We start from the raw sequence: 19,066 nt of genomic DNA, 5'->3' as shown, positions 1-19,066 counted from the left end.
AAAAAAATCGACGTACTTGAATCATTCTGGCTGTTGGACACCTCTGATATAATGACTATCTTGTGACTGAAATGTGGGGACTGCACGTACAACTCAATAAAGGAGTGATCGTTAAAAGAGGAAGCAACTATAAATGTTTATTTTTTCCTGCTGTCATGTGAAGGAAAGAACTTCTGTCCAGGTTGCTGCAGGAACATGCTTTTATCTCTTCTGAGAAAAATGAATAGTTATTAATAGCTCTTAAGTGCTCTTTTCTGCTCTGCTACCCAGCAAATGTAGAAATTACCAGACGCTGCTGGTGTAAGAAGTAGTCCAATAAGACACTAATTAATTTCACTGTTTCTATAGAAGCAAAAGAATTATTAAAACAGGGTCGTGCAGCTGTGAAGATCAGGATTTAATGAAGGCTAGGACATAACTAGAGTATCTGAGAATAACTTCATCATCAGGACATGGAGAGGTTTAATTGTCCATTGAGGAAAATGAGTCCACTACAAGGACAGATAGAACAGAAGAGGAAGAGATGTGGGAACAGTGCCTGCAGAAGGACAAACAGACTATATGCCATGCCTCAGGTTGGGATTTCATGCAGAAAATTAGTAAAAAATACACTGGCACAAGAATGAGGGAGTCATGCTTGGTCAGGCCCACAGACCAACTGAACAGACAGCAGTACTGTCCTTGACTTTGACTTCACTGAGGTCATGATCTTGTGGGATAAAACAGTAGACAGAGATTAACTGCATTTTGAGTTTAGAGATCTCTCCTCTACATTTGAATCAAAGTCTTTGTCAATCTGATCTTTCAGGAGTAGCTGCTCACTCTTCAACCGATGCCCATTTGTCCTTACATTCTTGGAAATGCTCCTTCCTTTAATTGAATCTTGCTCCTACACTGCATTTTTTTTTTTTTTTCCCTTTTGGACTGTCAAGAGAAGCAGTCTTTTACTCTTCTGCTATTCCTTTTCAGCACAGATTGCTCATAAGTGTGCAGCCTCTTCACTCAGTAGTACGAGTGTCCTCCTAGGCCTGCTCAACTCATTGTAAGGTGACAGGACTGTAAAAAGAGAAAGGTAGCTCCTTATGTAGGTGGAATATAAGTCATTTACAGATTCCTTAATTTGAAGTTTCGATTCTGTAAGGAAAATGACACCTTGTGACTCAAAGAAATATTTGAACACAAAGTCTCTAACCAGGGGAGCCAGACAGTTTTACCGATACGATTTCCTGCAGAAGTTAATCTTAAGAGATGAAGCAATTGATGAGGAGCTAGAAAGCCAATTATGATTATGTCTTCTCCCTGCAGCTGAAGTTTTCACAAATAACATTCAACCTGTCTGACAGCACAATCCCCATCTTTAGAAACCATTAATCAGAAGCTGACAGTCACAGTCACTGCATTTAGACACAAAGCATAGAACTGGAAAAAGAATCAGAAAGGACTGTAAAATTAAGGAAGCCTTTTATGATGAACCATCAGGGTCAGAAAACACCGAGAAAAATCACAGGAGGACACATGGACATTGTGAGGAAATATTACTAGGCCTTTTTCCAAGACTTTGGAAAGGAAACAAACAAACAAAAAAACAGCACAAGTTAACTTAGGGTAGGATTCAGGAGAAAATTACAGGACATTCAGTGCAACTCAGTAGTATGTAGAGCTGGGATTTTGTGCACTAAAAATTAGTGGTTAGAAACATAAAGTCACAGCGCTCTTCAGCAAAGGCTTAACACACATTGCAAGAATTGTTAGGGCTATTTAAGGAGAAGGCAGCAAGCATCTGGAACTTCTTGTTTGGAAACTAGCTTAGAGCCTAGCTAGACAGAAAAAATAAATAAATTAAAAAACATTTTTTTTTTTCACTCATGCACTGACAGTAACAATGACATTTGAGGACAATGTTTACAGACACCTTTTCAGATAAGTCGTTTTCCTGAAAATGAATCTCAAACAATGAATTATTCAGTAAAGCTATTAATATCTATAACAGATAATAAGTGAGATGTGATTTAATAAAGAAATGCCGTGATACCATTTCTTTTATTAGATGTAAAGAAAATTCATCCAGGAAATTCAAGGGCTCTTATTCATTACCCTGTTCTGTATTCAGCTTTGCATCTGAAAAATGTATATGGCCTTCTATGAGACAGACTAAAAAAGCAAGAAAACCTTTCAAGCAGTAAAAGAGAACAGTAAAGTAAAGTAAAGGAGACAACACCAAGATGTGCAAACAGTGATACTACCTTAAATCTATTCCCTTATCTTCCAGACCTTAAAATACTAGAAACAGGAAAAAAGCAGAGTGATCACAAGATCCTCCTGAAGCAGACAGAACAGTTGTTTGTCATGAGCTATAGTAAAGCCAAGAAATTGGCATAGAAAACGGTACATGAGACAATACCTGTGTTGGTGTTACTGTGTCCCTTTCTGCTGATAAAAATCTCCAGACATCACACACTTGTAACAGTTTTCTATTTCTCACAAACATGACCAGTAATACCACATCCATTGCATCTTAGTAGGAAATCAGTTCTGTCTCTGTTTTACTCCCTTGCATCCCTCCTATCTTTTTAACACCCCTCTTTTAACTAGTAAAGAAGTTCAACACTTTAACAACTTCCTACCACCACACAGCTTTGCTTCAACAAAAAACTGTTAGCTGAATTAAATCATTTTTTCTCATCTAAAAATGCAAACTTACTTATTTCAGCAAAGAGAATTCAACAGTCTAAATCCCTTCTGAAAATTCAAGATAAGTTTGTAGCTCTTAAGTGCCCACACATCAATTCTACCACATGATCAGATCCTCTCTTGATTTTCCACAGGAGAGATCCCACCAAGAATTTCTCCCAGGTCAGGCCCACATTGTGTAGCTTTTCTATTTAAAACAAATCACTTCAGTCAAATGGTAACACTCAGCTGGGCACAGTTTTTTTTCATCAGTCACTGAGCAAATTATCTACCGAGAGCTGCAGCTGCTTGCCTTGCCTGTGAGAAAGCAGGCTTGCTTCCTCTGCTTCTGAAAGGCTCTGTGACGCATCCACATCTCTTTCAAGGCAGTTTTATTTCTCAGTACTCAAATACAAGCACAGCATGAAACCCACATGGCTTCTCAGCTTGCACTGGACCACTGCTTTTAAAAGCATCCTTCTTTCAATCCCTCTGCTTGAATATTGACTTCAGAAGCTCATTCCCATTCAATATCTGGCCCTTTCCAGCAGAGAGCGGTAACTGTAGGGGGTCAGCTGGTCCCAAGATCTGTGACCTTTTTAAAAAATGCACACAGCTTAGCCAAGGGACGGCTCTAATGTAATTCAAAACCAACACAATTCTTCATTCTTTTTTTTCTTTTTTTTCCTATTACAAATGGCCTGATTTTTAGAAAATCTCTCCTGCCCTTCTTTCTGCATGCCCAGAACTTCTTCCTTCTCGTGCCCACGGACCAATCTGCTACCTATGGAGCTTCTTCTGATTTTCGGTTTGGCTGTATCCTGCTTTTATTGGTTTGGAATGGAAGTCTTGCTCCTGAATTAAGGATATGCATGTAGATTGCTTACACTTGTTTGTAGTGCCCTGCCACTGATTTCAGAGTTCTACTCTGCACTACATGCCTCCCTGTGTCTTCAAGTGCCTACATACCACAACACTCTGGACGCTGGCTGTCTGCATATGTGCTGCTGTAACTTCCTGACACCCCCTTTTGGGTTGTTTTTTATGCTTTGCTCTGAACAAGCATGCTTTAGCACGCCACTTTTGCAGGGCCTTCAAAAGGGGAAAATTAAAATACTTACAAAAGATTGCAAGACTGAGAATGCAACTGCAGTGACCGAATCTACAAAGGCACTTGAAAACTCAGCTCAGAATTTATTTGATGTAGAAAACAAAAATGCAGTCCTTTAGACAGTAATTTGCTTCTAAAGAAAGGAGGAACATTGCTCCCTGTCTGTACAATTGTGGTTCCCTCTCTGTAGAATCAGGTCTTGTATGTCCTACGATGTTAGAAATAGAAGAAAAGCTGACTCCTTCTACTTTAACATCTGTTAAATCCTGTTCTTGAAGAGAAAGCCTGCACAGCTGGCCTGCTTCATCACCCAGATAGCCTCTCAGTTCCACCCAAATCTATTTCACAACACAGTTTAGTTTACAGTATAAAACTCAGACAAAACACCAAAAAAACTTTCTCTCCATCCAGCCAGAGCCAGAGTCCTTAACACCCCATCTCCATAATTCCAGTGCAGGATACTCTCTCCTCTTCTGAGAGTTTTAAATGGAATATTCAGTCACTTCTCACTTGAGTCCAATATACCATAGGACCATGGAAGAGAAAGCTACTTTATTAATCTTCTAACACCATAGTTTATAAAAGCAGTTTAAAAGCAAGAATACAAAGTACAAGTCAGCAAACATTTGAGAAAGGCTTTTTGCTCTCACTTCCTCATCTATCCTCAGACATCCTTCCCCAAAGATAATGAGTCCTTCAGACCACTTCTCCTCTCTTCACTGCAAGCTGCCCACAAGACCTTATCAGTAACTGCACGCACAGAAATAATAATAGGAAATGAATTTAAGGCAGTATTCAGTAGATTCAGAATCAGCTATCCCCCAAGGTGCCTCTCAATGTAAATTTATGCTATAAATAAGAAAAGCCAATCAATTCCACAAGACTGGATGATCCTATGTTATCTATTAGCAACAAGCACATTGAGCTTTGAGAACATTTGACTGTAATTTTATCAGAGTTTTCAGCAGAAAATGAAAATTTAGAAATCTGACACAGAAAATTATTATTTCAGTGAGCTTCCTATATGACCCGACTTTTGATCTAGCTAATCCAATGGGTTGCTGATCAGTCAAAATTTCCAAAGTCATGAGTTTACTCCAATACAAGGCATCTTAGGACCTCCAGATCCAAACATGGAGGACATGCAGACCTGGAAACTGAAGCCTTGCCTCAGAGTATGGGCTGTGGAAAGGCCTGATTTTTCCTCCAGAGCCACTGGCACTTGCACTGTCCTTGCCACAGTAGCTGCTGCCCTGGTGATTTTTGCTCCCAAGTTCTGAAGCCTACTTTTTGGTCACACTTCCCAGACTCTGGAAACATTCAAGGTCAGGCTGGACCAGGCTCTGAGCAACCTGATCAGCTGCAGGTGTCCCAGCTCATTACAGGGGAGTTGGACTAGATGACCACTGAACTTCCAACTCAAATGATTCTATTACTCCACTCCTAAGTATGTCTGGTAACTACAACAGTAAGTCAAGAGCTGAGAAGCAATGAAGCCATGGAATGATTGGAAATGCAGATTTTAGAGTTCTCCAACTCAAAATAATTTAGAAATTCTGGAGAAAAATTCCACTTAATCTGAAAACCTTTTTCAGATCTCCTACTCAAAAAGTCATTACTTTTACATGCTCGAACATGCAATAATCTTTGCTGTCTATTCTCACAGTTTCAGAATGACAGTCAGGGAAGTCCAGTTTTCAAAGAATTCTGTGTGTAACTGTGAAATAGGAAGCATTTTGCTGTTGCTTTGGGAAAGAGATCTATGGTAAAGTTCAGAAACTCAGCTAAGTTTCCCAGATAGCTTAGTTTTAACTAAGCTATTAATTCAAATGCATTACACTGTAACCTTGTTAATTTGGAGCTAACAACATAGAAGCCCATAGCAAATTATTGCTCCCTGAAGATTTGCCACAAGAAAACACAACAGAAAAATAGAACCTCTGCATTTCATTCTTTCATTCACAGGAGAAGTGCAATGTAGTTAAAATTCTAAGAGTATGTTTACAATTTTGTAGAACACTTTAAAATCGTAAGAAATTTTAATACACTGAGACTAGACTAAACCTAACCTTCGTTAATTAAAACATGCTGTGAAGCAAAAGGTGACAGCTATTTTTAAAATGTATATTGGTAAAACATCCTCTCGTTAAACTCTATTGGATTTTGAAACTTTGTGAGCAATAGTAATTTTCTCCTTCTCTATCTGGGAACTTAACCATCACCTTTGCATCTAAGAGCCTTCATTTACCTTACTAGAAAAAAAGAAAACATTGTAGTTGCCTGTTTTCAGAATGTAAACTGCCAAACATACCACTGTTTTGAATTCAGACACTTGCCACAGCAGCCAGTCTTCGTTTAGCGTGTACAGGGCTTTGCAAGTTATTGCGTCAACAGGTCCTTTGTTTATCTTCTGATTGAGGGTTGTCACTAGCAAATAGAAAGGTTCACCAATTGTCTCCTAGGACAAGAAACAAACACAAAGAATGTATTTTTGCAGTCACTAAACAGGCATAAATAACTAGGAAAAAAAAGGTGTAACAAACATTTCCTTTTAACTAACGTATTATCTTGCAATTAGGAAAAGAAATCACTCTGAACACTATCTACTTATTTGTTTAACCTCCATGCTTTGTCTTTGCTTTTCAGTGTGAAGGACTCATGCAAATAGTAAGAGACAGCTGGAGTGTGTGGCATAAGAGCTCACAACCCCCTGCTGTGCACAAGTACACTACAGACAAGCTGCTCCTTCTCAACCTGGCAGATGCTTCCTAGTTCCACCAAACTGCTCATGTTTGGGGGAGATGTGCTCGTGTTCATGTGCATACTTCAGCTACTTCTTCCTTTTCAGTTTTGTGAGAAAACAAAGTAATATCTGGCTTCCTTTTAACTTACTTCTCTTATTGTGGTTTCTGAAAAAATCCTTGGGAGAAAAGCGGTGGGACATACACGGTCTATCAGTGAGAGTGAATGGTATTGAGCTTCCCCTTCCAAACTGCACCCCAGGATGCAGGCAAACACTTGAGAAAAGAAGGATGGATCTTTGGCTCCATGCAACACCATTCCTGCAGCCCAGCTGAGGCAATTTACTAGCAGAGCTCTGTAAAAGCAACTGGTGTACTGAGAACTAACCTCTCTGACAACTCTTTGTTTCTTTCCTGGGGTTTCAGGAAAAATGTTCAAACTGCTGAACCCCGAACGGTTCTTCTGCTGTATCAGTGGTACAAGTGGGACTGATACAGGTGATACCAATCATGCTTATCAGTGAGATACAAGCAGGACTGATACGAATGATACCATCGTGCTTTTGAGTGAGACAGGAAACATAACCAAGCACTGAAACCAAGAACAAAATGCTACCAAGAGGGCTAAAATAAACAAGCTGCAAAGGAAAAAATTCTCATCTTGTTTCCACCTGAAGTTATAGAGTTATTGAAATTTACAACGCTGTTTGGAGGTTAAAAACCCTGGATAGAAGTTTAGTTTTCCAGGAGATGGTTTTCCTTAAACGTTCACCTACACAGCAGCTTTCCAACAGTTTGCACAGACAGGCACAAACTGCATTTTAACATGAAATAATGGCTGATATGAGAAAAAGATAAGCTATGGCTGCAAAATTATCCAAATCTCATCCAAATAAATGAAACAATAATTTCTTACAGTCCATCTCTTTTCCTACATCCCCTTGATGATATGTCAACTAAACTAGAAGAGGGCACTTTAATAATGTGTTAAACAATACTTTATACAGATCCCAATAACATTCCTTATGGAAGAAATCAGTTAAAATATTGCTTTTGTATGTGATGCAGTGAAAAGATGTACCCATACCCGGAGAAACCCAGAAAGGCAAACGGACATCCAGTTTGTCAGCAATTTTTCTACCACAGATTCAGTTCGCCTAAGCAGGAGTTTAGGCTGCACGTTGCTTGACTGTTCCATCAAGTCCTTTGTCAACACTTCCAAAATATGGGTTAGATAAACTAGCTTAGTTTGTAGTGCAATAGTCAAGAAGGATGCAAACAAGCACCTGTTCAAAATAAAAAAAAACACAACAAAAGAGAATGCTATAATATCTGAAATTTCTCTTCCAAAAAATATCTTTAATAAAAGAAACACTTCTCAGCACAGTTTATATCTTAAATTTTTAATCTTTAGGCATTAGATCTGCCCACCGATGTCTACAAAAATATAAAAAATGCAAGTCCATCTGCTCTTGAGATTATTTTGTAAACATATAATTTGTCTCTACATTTAATTCTGCAGAATTACGACTGCTTTGGTGACAGAACATTTCTAAACTGTAAAACTGTTGATGTAACTGCAGGAAGTATTTACAGTTTTGATGTGAGCTTTCCTGCTCCTTTCCCTCTTTGTTTACATCTACAAACATTCTGATTTCTCTGTAATGGTTTGTTTAACGGCAATGTTTTTCCCTCCACAGTGTGTGCAGATGGAGAAGATGGAAAAACGCTCTGGAGAAATGTAAGTTTGTTTTGTAAGAAGTGGAAATTACATTTGGATGCTACAATCTACGTTGGCTTTTCCTGTTAATTCTCTGTCTTGAAGATGATAAGCAAAATCATACTATACCTGTCTTTCACAGAGAAATTTTTCTGCTTTTCAAGAGTGTGAATGAGAGTAACAAGAAAGTTCTTGTTACAAATTAAAGCATGCAACATGTTGAAGCTTTCATCCTTGCGTGTTTGGTCTCTGCTCTGTAACAGTTAAAGAAAAATAAGCAAACTGTAGTTTGGCTACCATGGATTCTTCATGTTCAGAATGATGGCAAGCAACATACGGGATAAGACCCTGGCCTCATTTCAATCAGCGGGAATTTTGCATTTCATGAGTCTCAGGATTTTACTTAGGATGAATTTGTGTACAACACGGAATGCATGCAGAAAGAGCATACGTTTTCTGGCATATCCCCAAAATAATGCCAACAGCTAAGTTTGCCTGTTATGTGGCACGACTAGATCCTGTTCATCTTATTTAAATATGCACTGGGTAATGGAATCTTACATATCAAATTTCTTCTACACATAAATCCATGTAACCTCCCCCATAGGGAAAAAGAACATACAGAAAATGCAGTTTGATGTGTTACAGGACAACACAGCCATAAGGTCTACAACCACTTCTGAAAAAATATTTATTGAGACATATCACACTTACCTGTGGTATGTCTTCACTGAAGATGGACGCAAAACCTCCTGACTAAAATATAAGACATGTGATATATATCATTCTGATGTATACAAGAAGTTTCATATGAAATATGCCAAGCACGTTCCCGATGGCATGCAACTTGAAATAAAACAGTGGAAATCCTGGCCCTACACAATGACTTCTTCTAGGTTCACCGAAAAGTAAACTCCAGAAGATAACCTGGTATTGATTTCAGTGCCATTGTGTGTTACTCTACGCTGCTGAGCTGCACTAGCACAGCAATGAAATAATGCTCTGCAGGAAAGACCGTTCGTTACCCTCATCTCCAAGCAAGTAAGGGTTACTCCTGGCTGCATGCTGCTGGAAAGCAATGATAGGGTTTTCATAGCACAGTGACACTTGAGTTCATCTGCCTCCATTCATGTCAGAGCAGTTTCTGAATGTTCCCAAATGAACTCTCCAGGAGGTCCACGCTGTCAGAGACACAGGTGCCACTGCACACCCAGCCCTAGTGAAGGCTATCACAACACAGGGACACCCCCAATTCTCTGACACTTTGCTTATGCTCCTTGTGTGACTCTCACAGCCTGCAAGTGCAGCATTCTTCAGCACCAAATTTACACTAATAATATTTACTATTGCAAATGTTTTATCTGTGATGCTGGCAGCCCCTCGTTTCTTAATTCTCCCCTTCCCACATGCCTCAGGTTTTCTTCTTTTCTATCCTCCTCATCCTCTACTGGCTATTCTCATCTTTTTCAGAACTTGTTCAGCACCCTTAACATCACCTACCAGTAACATTTTCTCTCCCTACTCCCCCACTGTCTGTGATGCAACCAGAATCACGTAGAAGGTTAAAAATAGTTGGAAACAGGGAACAATCATATTAGTGTTAAGCCAAACAATGTGGAAAATGGAGAAAGAACAGAGGTAATAAACCAAATTTCACAAGAAAAGTGAAAATCAGGCTGAACATAATGAGTACTTCAAGAATAGCTGTAACATCTGTTTAATTTAACACCTACAAGCATTAAGCTCAAACCAAAAGCTACCAAGCTGGACTAAATATAGAAAACTGGAGCAGCAGGAAGCTCAGAATGAAGAGTGCATCACTCTTAATTTTAGGTATCTGACTCCCTCCTTCAGCAACTAATCTCATTCTGAGACAGATGTCTCAGGCAAGTAGGATGAATCACATTGAGCTGTCTCTCCTTACATCAACTACAGAAGATGCTCAGTGAACAGCTTTGATGCTCATGTTTGAGCAGCTTAGATTATATGAGACAAAACCCACTGAACTCACTGGAAGGCAGAATGAGCAAAATGTAGATATCATTTGAACACATCAAGTTAGCAAGGGAAGTTGTGGTTTATCTTACTTTGACCTTTCTGACACAAGATTGCAATCTACTATGTCTTTTCTGCTTATCTGTAATATTTGCTTAATAAAGCATTTTTCTCCTGCCACATCCACACTGCACAAGGTATATTTGAACACTCATGCAATGTAAATGATAACCACTTAGCAGGAAAGATTGATACATAAGACATTTAATAACTTGCCTGACACTACATGGCTGCAGAGAGCTAACAGGCAAGTTCACTTCCTCCATTTATAGGTATTTCAAATTAAGATAAAGTCCTCATTGGAAACACTTCAGGGCTGCAAGGTAACATACAACGTGCACTTTGCCCCAGTGCAAAAAAAAAAGGAGTCTGTTCTTTTCTGATCTTATGTAATGCAATAGAGTGACACACTTTGTGCCTTTTTTTTCCCCTTTTTATTTTCTTTACACAGAGTGAACACTTCTGCCCAGTAAAACAAAATGAAATGAAAAAAGGCAGAAAGTAGGTTTTGTTGGCCCACTGAATTCAAACCTCCCAGTCACCCCATACAAATTAAACTGGCAGCATCATAGCAGGTTAAGGAGAGATACTGCAACTTCCTGCGGAGTGAGAACTGGACTCAAGTATATAAAGATTATGCATATGTACTACATTAAATATGAACCTGATATAGTAACTCCTATTTGGCACTGTACCAGCAGGAGCTCCAATTCTGCATTTGTCACATGGGTTTAATTTTATCACAAGGAGTCTTTCGTGGGCTTACATGCAGTGATAAAGCAAAGCAGTGTGCAGATAAGATTGCAGGACGAGGCCAAAGCAGTGATAAATGACATCTGCCAAGCAGCATGCAGCTAAACAAAAACAAAGACACCAGCTATAACTTAAAACACCACTGTACTAAGCAAACATTTCCACTCATTGGCATCAGTTACACAACAAAATATTAACAGCTGAGACCAGAGTTTTTGCCAATTAGTAAACGCCAGTCAGCACTGTTTAACATCATGGTATAATTTTGAAAGCTGTAGCAAATGCACTTAGCAGCACAGCAATGTGCCACATAAATAACAAATACAAATATATATATTTTTATATATATATATACAAAGGAAAATGTTCAAGAGAAGGCTTCTCCAGTCCTTTTATTATGCAGTGCCATAAACTACTCCAAAGACCAACGAAAATATCCACTTCCAAGTAGGACAGCACTTAAGCACTTATGTAATTTTAAAGAATTTGATTCGTATTCCTTTGAATCAAGGTCTTATCATTTCTGTCAGCAGCTTGAAGTAGGCAGTCAGCACAACTTGAGAGCCATCTCCTCATTCTAAAAGTCTAATTAGGAAATGTCATGATGATAGCTAGCATGTTACCTAGCCTGACTGTTACTTTAATTAGCTATAGCACAGGAAATGAATACATGAGATCAAAAAAGCAATGGGTAAATTATAGTTTTGTTAGGACGGCCTGAAAGGCGAGGCTGGACAAAAAGAAGCTGATGTATACACAACCCTTGAAAATTCAACAGCGGTGCTTTAACTACAGCATTTAGGCTTGGTTAAATATAGAGATGCACAGCCTTAAAGTGCTCTTTGGTAGCTGTTGATCTAAGAAGAGTTTCTTATGAAAACAATGTGCAGAGACTGTGTAGTATTTTGTTATTTGATCCATACCTTTCTAGCTTTTTCATTACTATACAGGGCTGACAACTGAAAGACTTGTAAATATTTACCTCTGGAAAGAAAGTTCTAATAGCAAAGTGTTTGTAGTCAAGGAAAGGAACAGTTCCAAAACTATCCACCACATCTAATTCATCCATCTGCAGTTCAGCAAATCCTGTAAAAACACCCCCCTCCCCACCCAGAGAGTTAGTTTACTTGACACAAAATCATCTCTACAGTTAAAACTTAGACCCAATACATGTCAAGAGGATTTGATTTTCTGAAGAAATCAGGGGGTGGAAAGTACCTATTTGTTTTTAGTTTCACTTGTTGAAAGAAATTATTACATGCAATCCTATTAGTTTAGTGCTATCTGTTACTGAGGAGCAGACCTGCATTAAAGAGGAACTCTGATGCAACACAAAAATAATTTAGCAGCATTAAATTAAAATGTTTATATAATTTGAGCTTCTTCTTGACAGTTTCAGATCAGAAATTATATTGTACACTGGAGCACTATAAAGCTCTTTACACCTACCCTCACGTATTTCTTTCCGAATCTCATACTCCAACAGTTCAAGTTGCTGACTCTGTTTACGAGTTAACTCTTTGGACTTGTATCTAGTAACTATGAATGCCACTAAAAAGGAAGAAAAACAGAGTCTGAGTACAGAAATTTCAGAACAGACAACTCCACTAAAGGCCCTATTTTAATATTATTAACAATATAATGTAGTATGGAGATTAATATTCAATTGCAATCTTCAGATGGATTAATGCTTCTACCATCATCAGTGTGGCAGTACTCATGAGCCCCAGTTCATCTAAACTAAATGATCTAAAACCGTATTTAATAAAAACATTCCTGAAATGACATCTTGGAATTCTGAATCCAACATTTGAATCCTTATTTGAATGTACAGCACACTGCTATATACAACCTGTGCAGTGAGGTACAGCATATAACAACCACTTCTACTACTAACGGCCTACTTAAAGTAGCACTGATTAAAAAGCAGTTTTGAAAAGGAAATCCACTTCTAGACTGTTAAATTCTCCAAAGCTTATTTTGAGAGAGAAAAGGTGCTGCATATGGTCCATGTAAAGAATAATGCACTTTTTAAAAAGAAATCCAACCAAACAAAAGAAGAGGCAAACACCAAGCTTATTACAATAAACTGAAATGTAACAAATACATAACCAGGTCAAGACATTTAGAAAATAGGAGTGGCAAAAGGAGAAGGGGACAATTATGAAATGATGGTTCTTCCTCATTTTTGTAACGACCTACAAATTCATAAATTATCCAGATGAGACTAAGCAGAAGCACCACAATTAATGCCTGATGATGAACAGTTGGGTGGGGCTCATCCACCCCCTGGGAGGGGAGAGAATCAGCAATTCTGACTGTTGGAAAAGCCTGAGCATTTTGCCTGACATAAAAATACAGATCCTAAGGCTTGCCTCACTACCTGCTAGTGAATAATCCCAGCAGAATGGTCAAAATGACTGCCTTATAACATGCTGTTGTCTACTGAGATGGGACTACACCACCAGACCAGATTTAACTTTGCCTGCTCTTACCAGGAACAAGAGAAAAACACCAGACTGCAAGTGTCTTACACAAGAAAGTTGCATTATATGGGATGCATATATGCACATTGTCTTGTGCATGTATTTGTATATTTTTGATAAATTTCAGTTTATAATAAGCTCAAGGTTTCGCTCCTGTTTTGTATGTTTCAGTTTCTTTTTAAGCATTTCTTTGTGTTTATGTACAGCAAATCAAAAACTGAAAACATGTGATAGTACTTACCTATTATGACACCCACTACAATAGGTAGCAAAATTAGGACATATAAATATATGTATGATGACGTTGGTTTGACTTCAAGCTCAAAATTTCCTAATTTGACCTGAAGAAAAGCAATGGCTGTATTAATAGAGGACAAGTGTTTCAGCAATACTTACAATGGCATTTCACATATATTAAAAAATTATTTGAAGCACATTTGAAGCCAGGAAGGCAATAGTTAAAAACATTTCTCTGCACACATAGTGTTTATCTGTTGAGAAGAAAAGCAAGGTAAAACTCCAGCTGATAATGAGGGAAGTAACATTTGTAATAGAGGCCCTGGCCCATTGTCCTCTTCCCCTTTTCTTTGCAGATATTTCAACCTCTTCACATAGGACTGCTGGGTGCTCCTGGAGGTCAGCTTCAGAACAAATACAGCATACAAAACATGTACAACACTGTCCACAGCCAATGGGCTTGCCAAAGGCAGGACAGACATTAGTTCTTAGGAATACACCGAAGTTCTGAAACCTGTCAGACACTGAACTCAGGCACAGACCACTGCCGATTACGACAGAAGAAATTTTGCAAAGAAGGACCTCCAAGAAGACTGTGAAAACACATAAATAAAGGGTAGCTAAGATTATAAACAGACTAGAAGTAAAAATACACTTTGATACAGAAAAAGAATACCACCAAATGCTGGGGATAGAAATGAGCCTCAGATAATTGAAAGGGAGAGTTGGGTTGAAATTATTTTGGGTTACAGCAGAGAAGGCAGATTCAATTGCTGGCTTGTCACAGGAGGTGAGCAACCAGCAGACTGCCAACTGGATGGTCACACTGTTGCTATACCAACATGAGCAGGCAAAGAAAACCCATAGGGTTGAAAGGATACAGCTTTCATACATTTGGGGCTGAAAAGTACAGAAGAGAAAGCAGGCCTATTTCCTCCAGCAGATGTACTTTTTCCTTTGTTGTTTACATGTTTTCAAGCTCTTATACAAGGTACTTTTAGTCTGAGCCTTCCTAAGATCCCATTTGCTTTTTCCGAGGCTGGAATGCATTGGTAGCTAAACTTGATTAATGTATCTGCCTTTCTCCTCTTGTTATGTCTAACCAAAGTGCTCCTAAAGCAGAAATTTCTGTTACTCATCCCTGCTTACTGAAAACTGAGGCAAAACATTCATTTAATTTTCAGCTCACACTTAGAATATCTTTAATCTTCATCACAACCTTCCTAGTCTTTTCCTCTATTTATTTTGCTCATGAATCAGATTAAATATGGAATACCTGAAATCATCTGACTTCTGTTCCTACGTTCATTTCACTCTTCCTATGTGGTATTTTGAAATTTCCTTCTACACCAGTAATGCCTCCAAACTTTACGGCATCAGCAAATGTGATTAGTGCATACCTTATTTTTGTCACCTCCCCATACACAGCATTCAGTTGTTTTAATTTCTAGCATCTTCATAATGACCATGTTAAGTACTTTACTGAATTACTTCCAGGTACATGCAAACTATTGTTGTTTGTTGTTGAGAAAATCACTCATATTACCAAGTAAACAGATACAGTATAATCTGCTTTTATTAAAAAGAAGTTGGAGATTATTCCATTTTCCATTTATTTCTAGAGAGCCCCTCATTCAAAACACAATATAAAGCCGAAGACAGAGCTAGGATTAAATCAGCAAGCCTACTTTTGCTGAATTCTGTTTTATTTGCTTTTTAAATATTGGCTGTATATTTGTTGATCTCCAGTCATACAGTACTGTTTCTGTTTTTCTTTAATCTTTCCTACCAAGTCTATAATACCATGTGCCAGTTCTTTCTCTGTGCTGTGATGGGAATGAGCCCACTCTTCCTGCCTTGAGCCCCCTTATCTGTCTGAATCTTGTTTCTGTCACTAGAATGGCATTTTCTTCTTTGCAAACTGATCGTCCTGTCTTTGAGCCCATACTTGACATCCTTATTCTGAATGAAAACTGAGGCAAGAGAGATATCTATTCATAAGCCATGATTGTCTCATCTTTAGCACCCAGATTATCTTTTCTTCATAGAGGATCTACTTTTTTACATGATTGAACGTTATTATGATTGAAAAAAAAACCACATGATGATATCCTGTTTTCACATTTTTCTTGTCGGAAAAAAAAAATAAAAATTAAGCACCAGAAATAAAATGTTAAATTATTACTACTGCATTTAATTTGCCCTAGCAAGGTGGTGACCTTTTAGTGACAGTTATTCCTACGAAGCTTGCAGGGTGGCCATGTGATATTGCAAGGCAATGTTAATATTTAAATTCAACACCCATCTCAGAAAGACTTTTTCATGCTGTAAGTGGCTCAGATGGCCAGAATCCACAGATGGGAGATCAGTTAACAGTGATATGAAATTGAGAATAGCTTCGTTAATCTTTACTATATGCCATATGCCTTGAAGTCAATACAGTCATTTCTGCTTTATACCAGTTTTACACCAGCATACACTGCAAAAAGAGTCTGCTATCATTTTTCTTCCTTAACCAGGGTGATAACTGCATTAAAAAAAAAAAAGTATCTTCATCACGGAGCAAATATCTTAAGATATTACTTAGCCTTGGAATCCATGCTAATGTTCTCATATTTGGCCTGGCTTTGTGCCATGTATTCATATTTTGGTCTCCTTGGTGCATGTTGAATTTTACCTCTTTTTTTCATTCAGAAATGCTTTCTCTTGTAGTGATCAAAATACTTAACTATTTCTAAAGGGGAAAAGTGAACAGGAGGACAGAATCCTTTCTTCTCGGTCACACTACAGCAGCAGATTACTTACAGATCCTGGCACTCCCAGTAATGCTTTATTATTAATTTCTGTGCTGCAGCCAGAGGTATGACAAGCTGCTACTCTCCTGGACCTTAGAAGGAGGAAGCTCAGTTTGGGCTGCACGAACCACTTCTTACACTACAATGGCAACCAGGCTGGAAAAGAACTGAGTACTGCTAGTGATACCTATGCTGGGGAGGCATGCTTAGATGTGAGGAACATAACCAGACAACCAAGTACCAGGGGAGCAGAAAATGCACCCAATTCCTCCCTCTAAAGGAACATTCATTACCAGAATGTGCTGGTACATTCTACAACATTTGTATAAACAACCTATGTTAAACTGTATAAAGGGAAATTCTACTTACAAAAACTTTCACTGTGGAAAAGTCAATCTTTTCTGTTCCTTCCCTTTTGAATTTGCACAGTATGGTGCTACGGTCTGGTTTTTCAGTAATATTTTGGACACTGAAGTATATCTTTGCAGTCTGTGAACCATTCATATATGACAGATAAACTTCTACCTCAGTTTTAGAAATATTCAAGTTGTCATTTTCTTTCTAGAGGAAAAAATTGAAGATAATAAGTAGTCACTAAATATGGTAAGATGTAACAGAAATTTCAATGACTGTTTTAAATAAGTAATTACAGTTTTTTACTTTCAAACTTACATATATTTTTAATTCCAGATCAGGATCCAGCTCAGTGTGCAGCTGATAGTTAATGAACACTGGGTCAGGGTGATAGTGCAACTTGACACACGGTACAAAGGTAGTTTCCACTTTAAATATCATATCAACAACTTTACCCTCCGTTGCATGGCTCAGACTTGGCGATAAGTAATGATACTCAGATTTATTTTGAGGATACTCAGAGATCTAGAAAAGCAATAGCAAAGCTGCGACAGTCATTAAGTACTCAACAGTGTGTACAGTTACAAACAGAGGCAATCAAAATGATTTTAAAGCCTTCCTGACTTCACACAGATAACTGGTAAACGTCTTCCCTATGATCATGACTGCATGCAGAGCACCTGAGAAAGCTTCTTTGTTGAGACTGTGTCTACTTTTAAGCATATTTACCACACTCTCTGTGTGTTGTTATAAGGCTGACTGAACACTGCAAAGGCAGCTATTTCCTGCACTGAGATGGGAACAGTGACGATGAATTCTCTTACCTTCCCCTCAATGGAGGTCCTATGAGACAGGCAGAACAAGCTTTTCAGCACGCTTGGGCACTGCCTGTCTCCACTCCTGCACTTGTCAAAGTGGAGTTTGTTACAGACATCCATCCCGTGGGCAACTCCACGGGGCAGTGCTACTGTTTTCTGGTTTTTGTGCTACAAATTCTGGGGGCAACAGGATGCACACCGCCTCACAGCCTTGGAAGAAGGCTTTCAACTCAATGTTATATCGTCTCCTCCTGTTTGCTGAGGCATTGGCACCATGTGGGTGCCAGAGAGACATACAAGATCCTCTCCTTTAACTGAACCACATCTGGAGCTTGAGGGGATGCTCAAGAAAGGACAGTTTTGGAACAAGTCTCTGGAGCATAGAAAATGTCACAGAGGATCATGCAGGAGAGTAGCTTATGTTTATCCATGATCCTGTACTCAGAATATATGCAACCATAATCCTACAAGTGGTCGTGTTTATTTTAGGAGGATGACTGATGTTAAGTGTATGTAAGCATTTGAAAAATGCTGAGATCCTCCTAAAACCTTAGGAACAAAACCTAATCTCTTAATAGACCTCCATTTGGTATTGTAAAGGAGATTAAGACTTACGGTGAGGTTTGATCTCTGGTCATCTGAAATAATCACTTTGTCCACCACATTCAAATTTCTACCAGTTGTAGTTATTTTGCGACCACCACTGTTAAAAAAGAAAGGGGAAGGCAAGGTTAAAATGATCTCTTTTCCTACAAATAAACTCCCTATTAAAGCTTTAGCTGTGAATGAATTACTCATGCATTTTCCTTTGGTAGCAGCCTATAAAATAGAGTCAACATGCAGGACAAGATAATTTGAGCTATATAGCGTAATGCCATCCTTTCTTCATAATGTTATGACAAATGCTTTTGCACAAAACCAAATGACTTCAAAGCGTACAAACACATACTCTTTTTCAAAAAAACTCTTCTTGCGCTTTCTTTTCTCACAGCCTAAGAACTAGACTGCAAGTTAATATTCTGACTTGAGGAAAGAACATCATGGTATTTCTCTGTCGTGAAGCAGCTCTGTCTGTGCTTAATTCCTGCCTTCCTCAGGACAAAGCAATGGTGCCAGGCACCTTGCAGGGAACATGCTTGTCAATGTTCATACCATCTGTCTCATCACACACAATGGTGCTTGTGTATGAGGGCTGGCTCATCATCTCTGCTGAACACAGTTGGAGTGGTTTAAGGTATTATTAATTTCCAGCTGTCTGTGCTGCATCTCACCTGGAGGCAAGGGCACGTGCCCTATAGCTGCTCAGCTCCTGCAGCTGCCAGCCCA

At 38.6% G+C, this 19,066-nt stretch overlaps 1 protein-coding gene across 1 annotated transcript in view; it reads right to left on the bottom strand.

Annotated features, from left to right (window-relative positions):
* The window catches only part of PLXNC1 (plexin C1), a 71,911-nt gene that overhangs the window by 17,060 nt on the left and 35,785 nt on the right, over window positions 1-19,066 (bottom strand). The window contains exons 13-22 of the mRNA XM_010711920.3: window positions 18,356-18,443; window positions 17,241-17,447; window positions 16,938-17,129; window positions 13,778-13,877; window positions 12,500-12,601; window positions 12,033-12,136; window positions 8,957-8,998; window positions 8,372-8,496; window positions 7,610-7,808; window positions 6,093-6,239 (exon numbers count right to left, since the gene is read on the bottom strand). Coding sequence (XP_010710222.1) covers window positions 6,093-6,239; window positions 7,610-7,808; window positions 8,372-8,496; window positions 8,957-8,998; window positions 12,033-12,136; window positions 12,500-12,601; window positions 13,778-13,877; window positions 16,938-17,129; window positions 17,241-17,447; window positions 18,356-18,443 — 1,306 coding nt within the window. The remainder of the gene's footprint in view (window positions 1-6,092; window positions 6,240-7,609; window positions 7,809-8,371; window positions 8,497-8,956; window positions 8,999-12,032; window positions 12,137-12,499; window positions 12,602-13,777; window positions 13,878-16,937; window positions 17,130-17,240; window positions 17,448-18,355; window positions 18,444-19,066) is intronic.

The sequence above is a fragment of the Meleagris gallopavo genome, chromosome 1 (assembly GCF_000146605.3).
Source record: "Meleagris gallopavo isolate NT-WF06-2002-E0010 breed Aviagen turkey brand Nicholas breeding stock chromosome 1, Turkey_5.1, whole genome shotgun sequence".
Classification (NCBI taxonomy): Eukaryota; Metazoa; Chordata; class Aves; order Galliformes; family Phasianidae; genus Meleagris; species Meleagris gallopavo.
The sequence above is the reverse complement of the archived record's forward strand: the minus strand, read 5'-3'. Positions and strand labels throughout refer to the sequence as shown.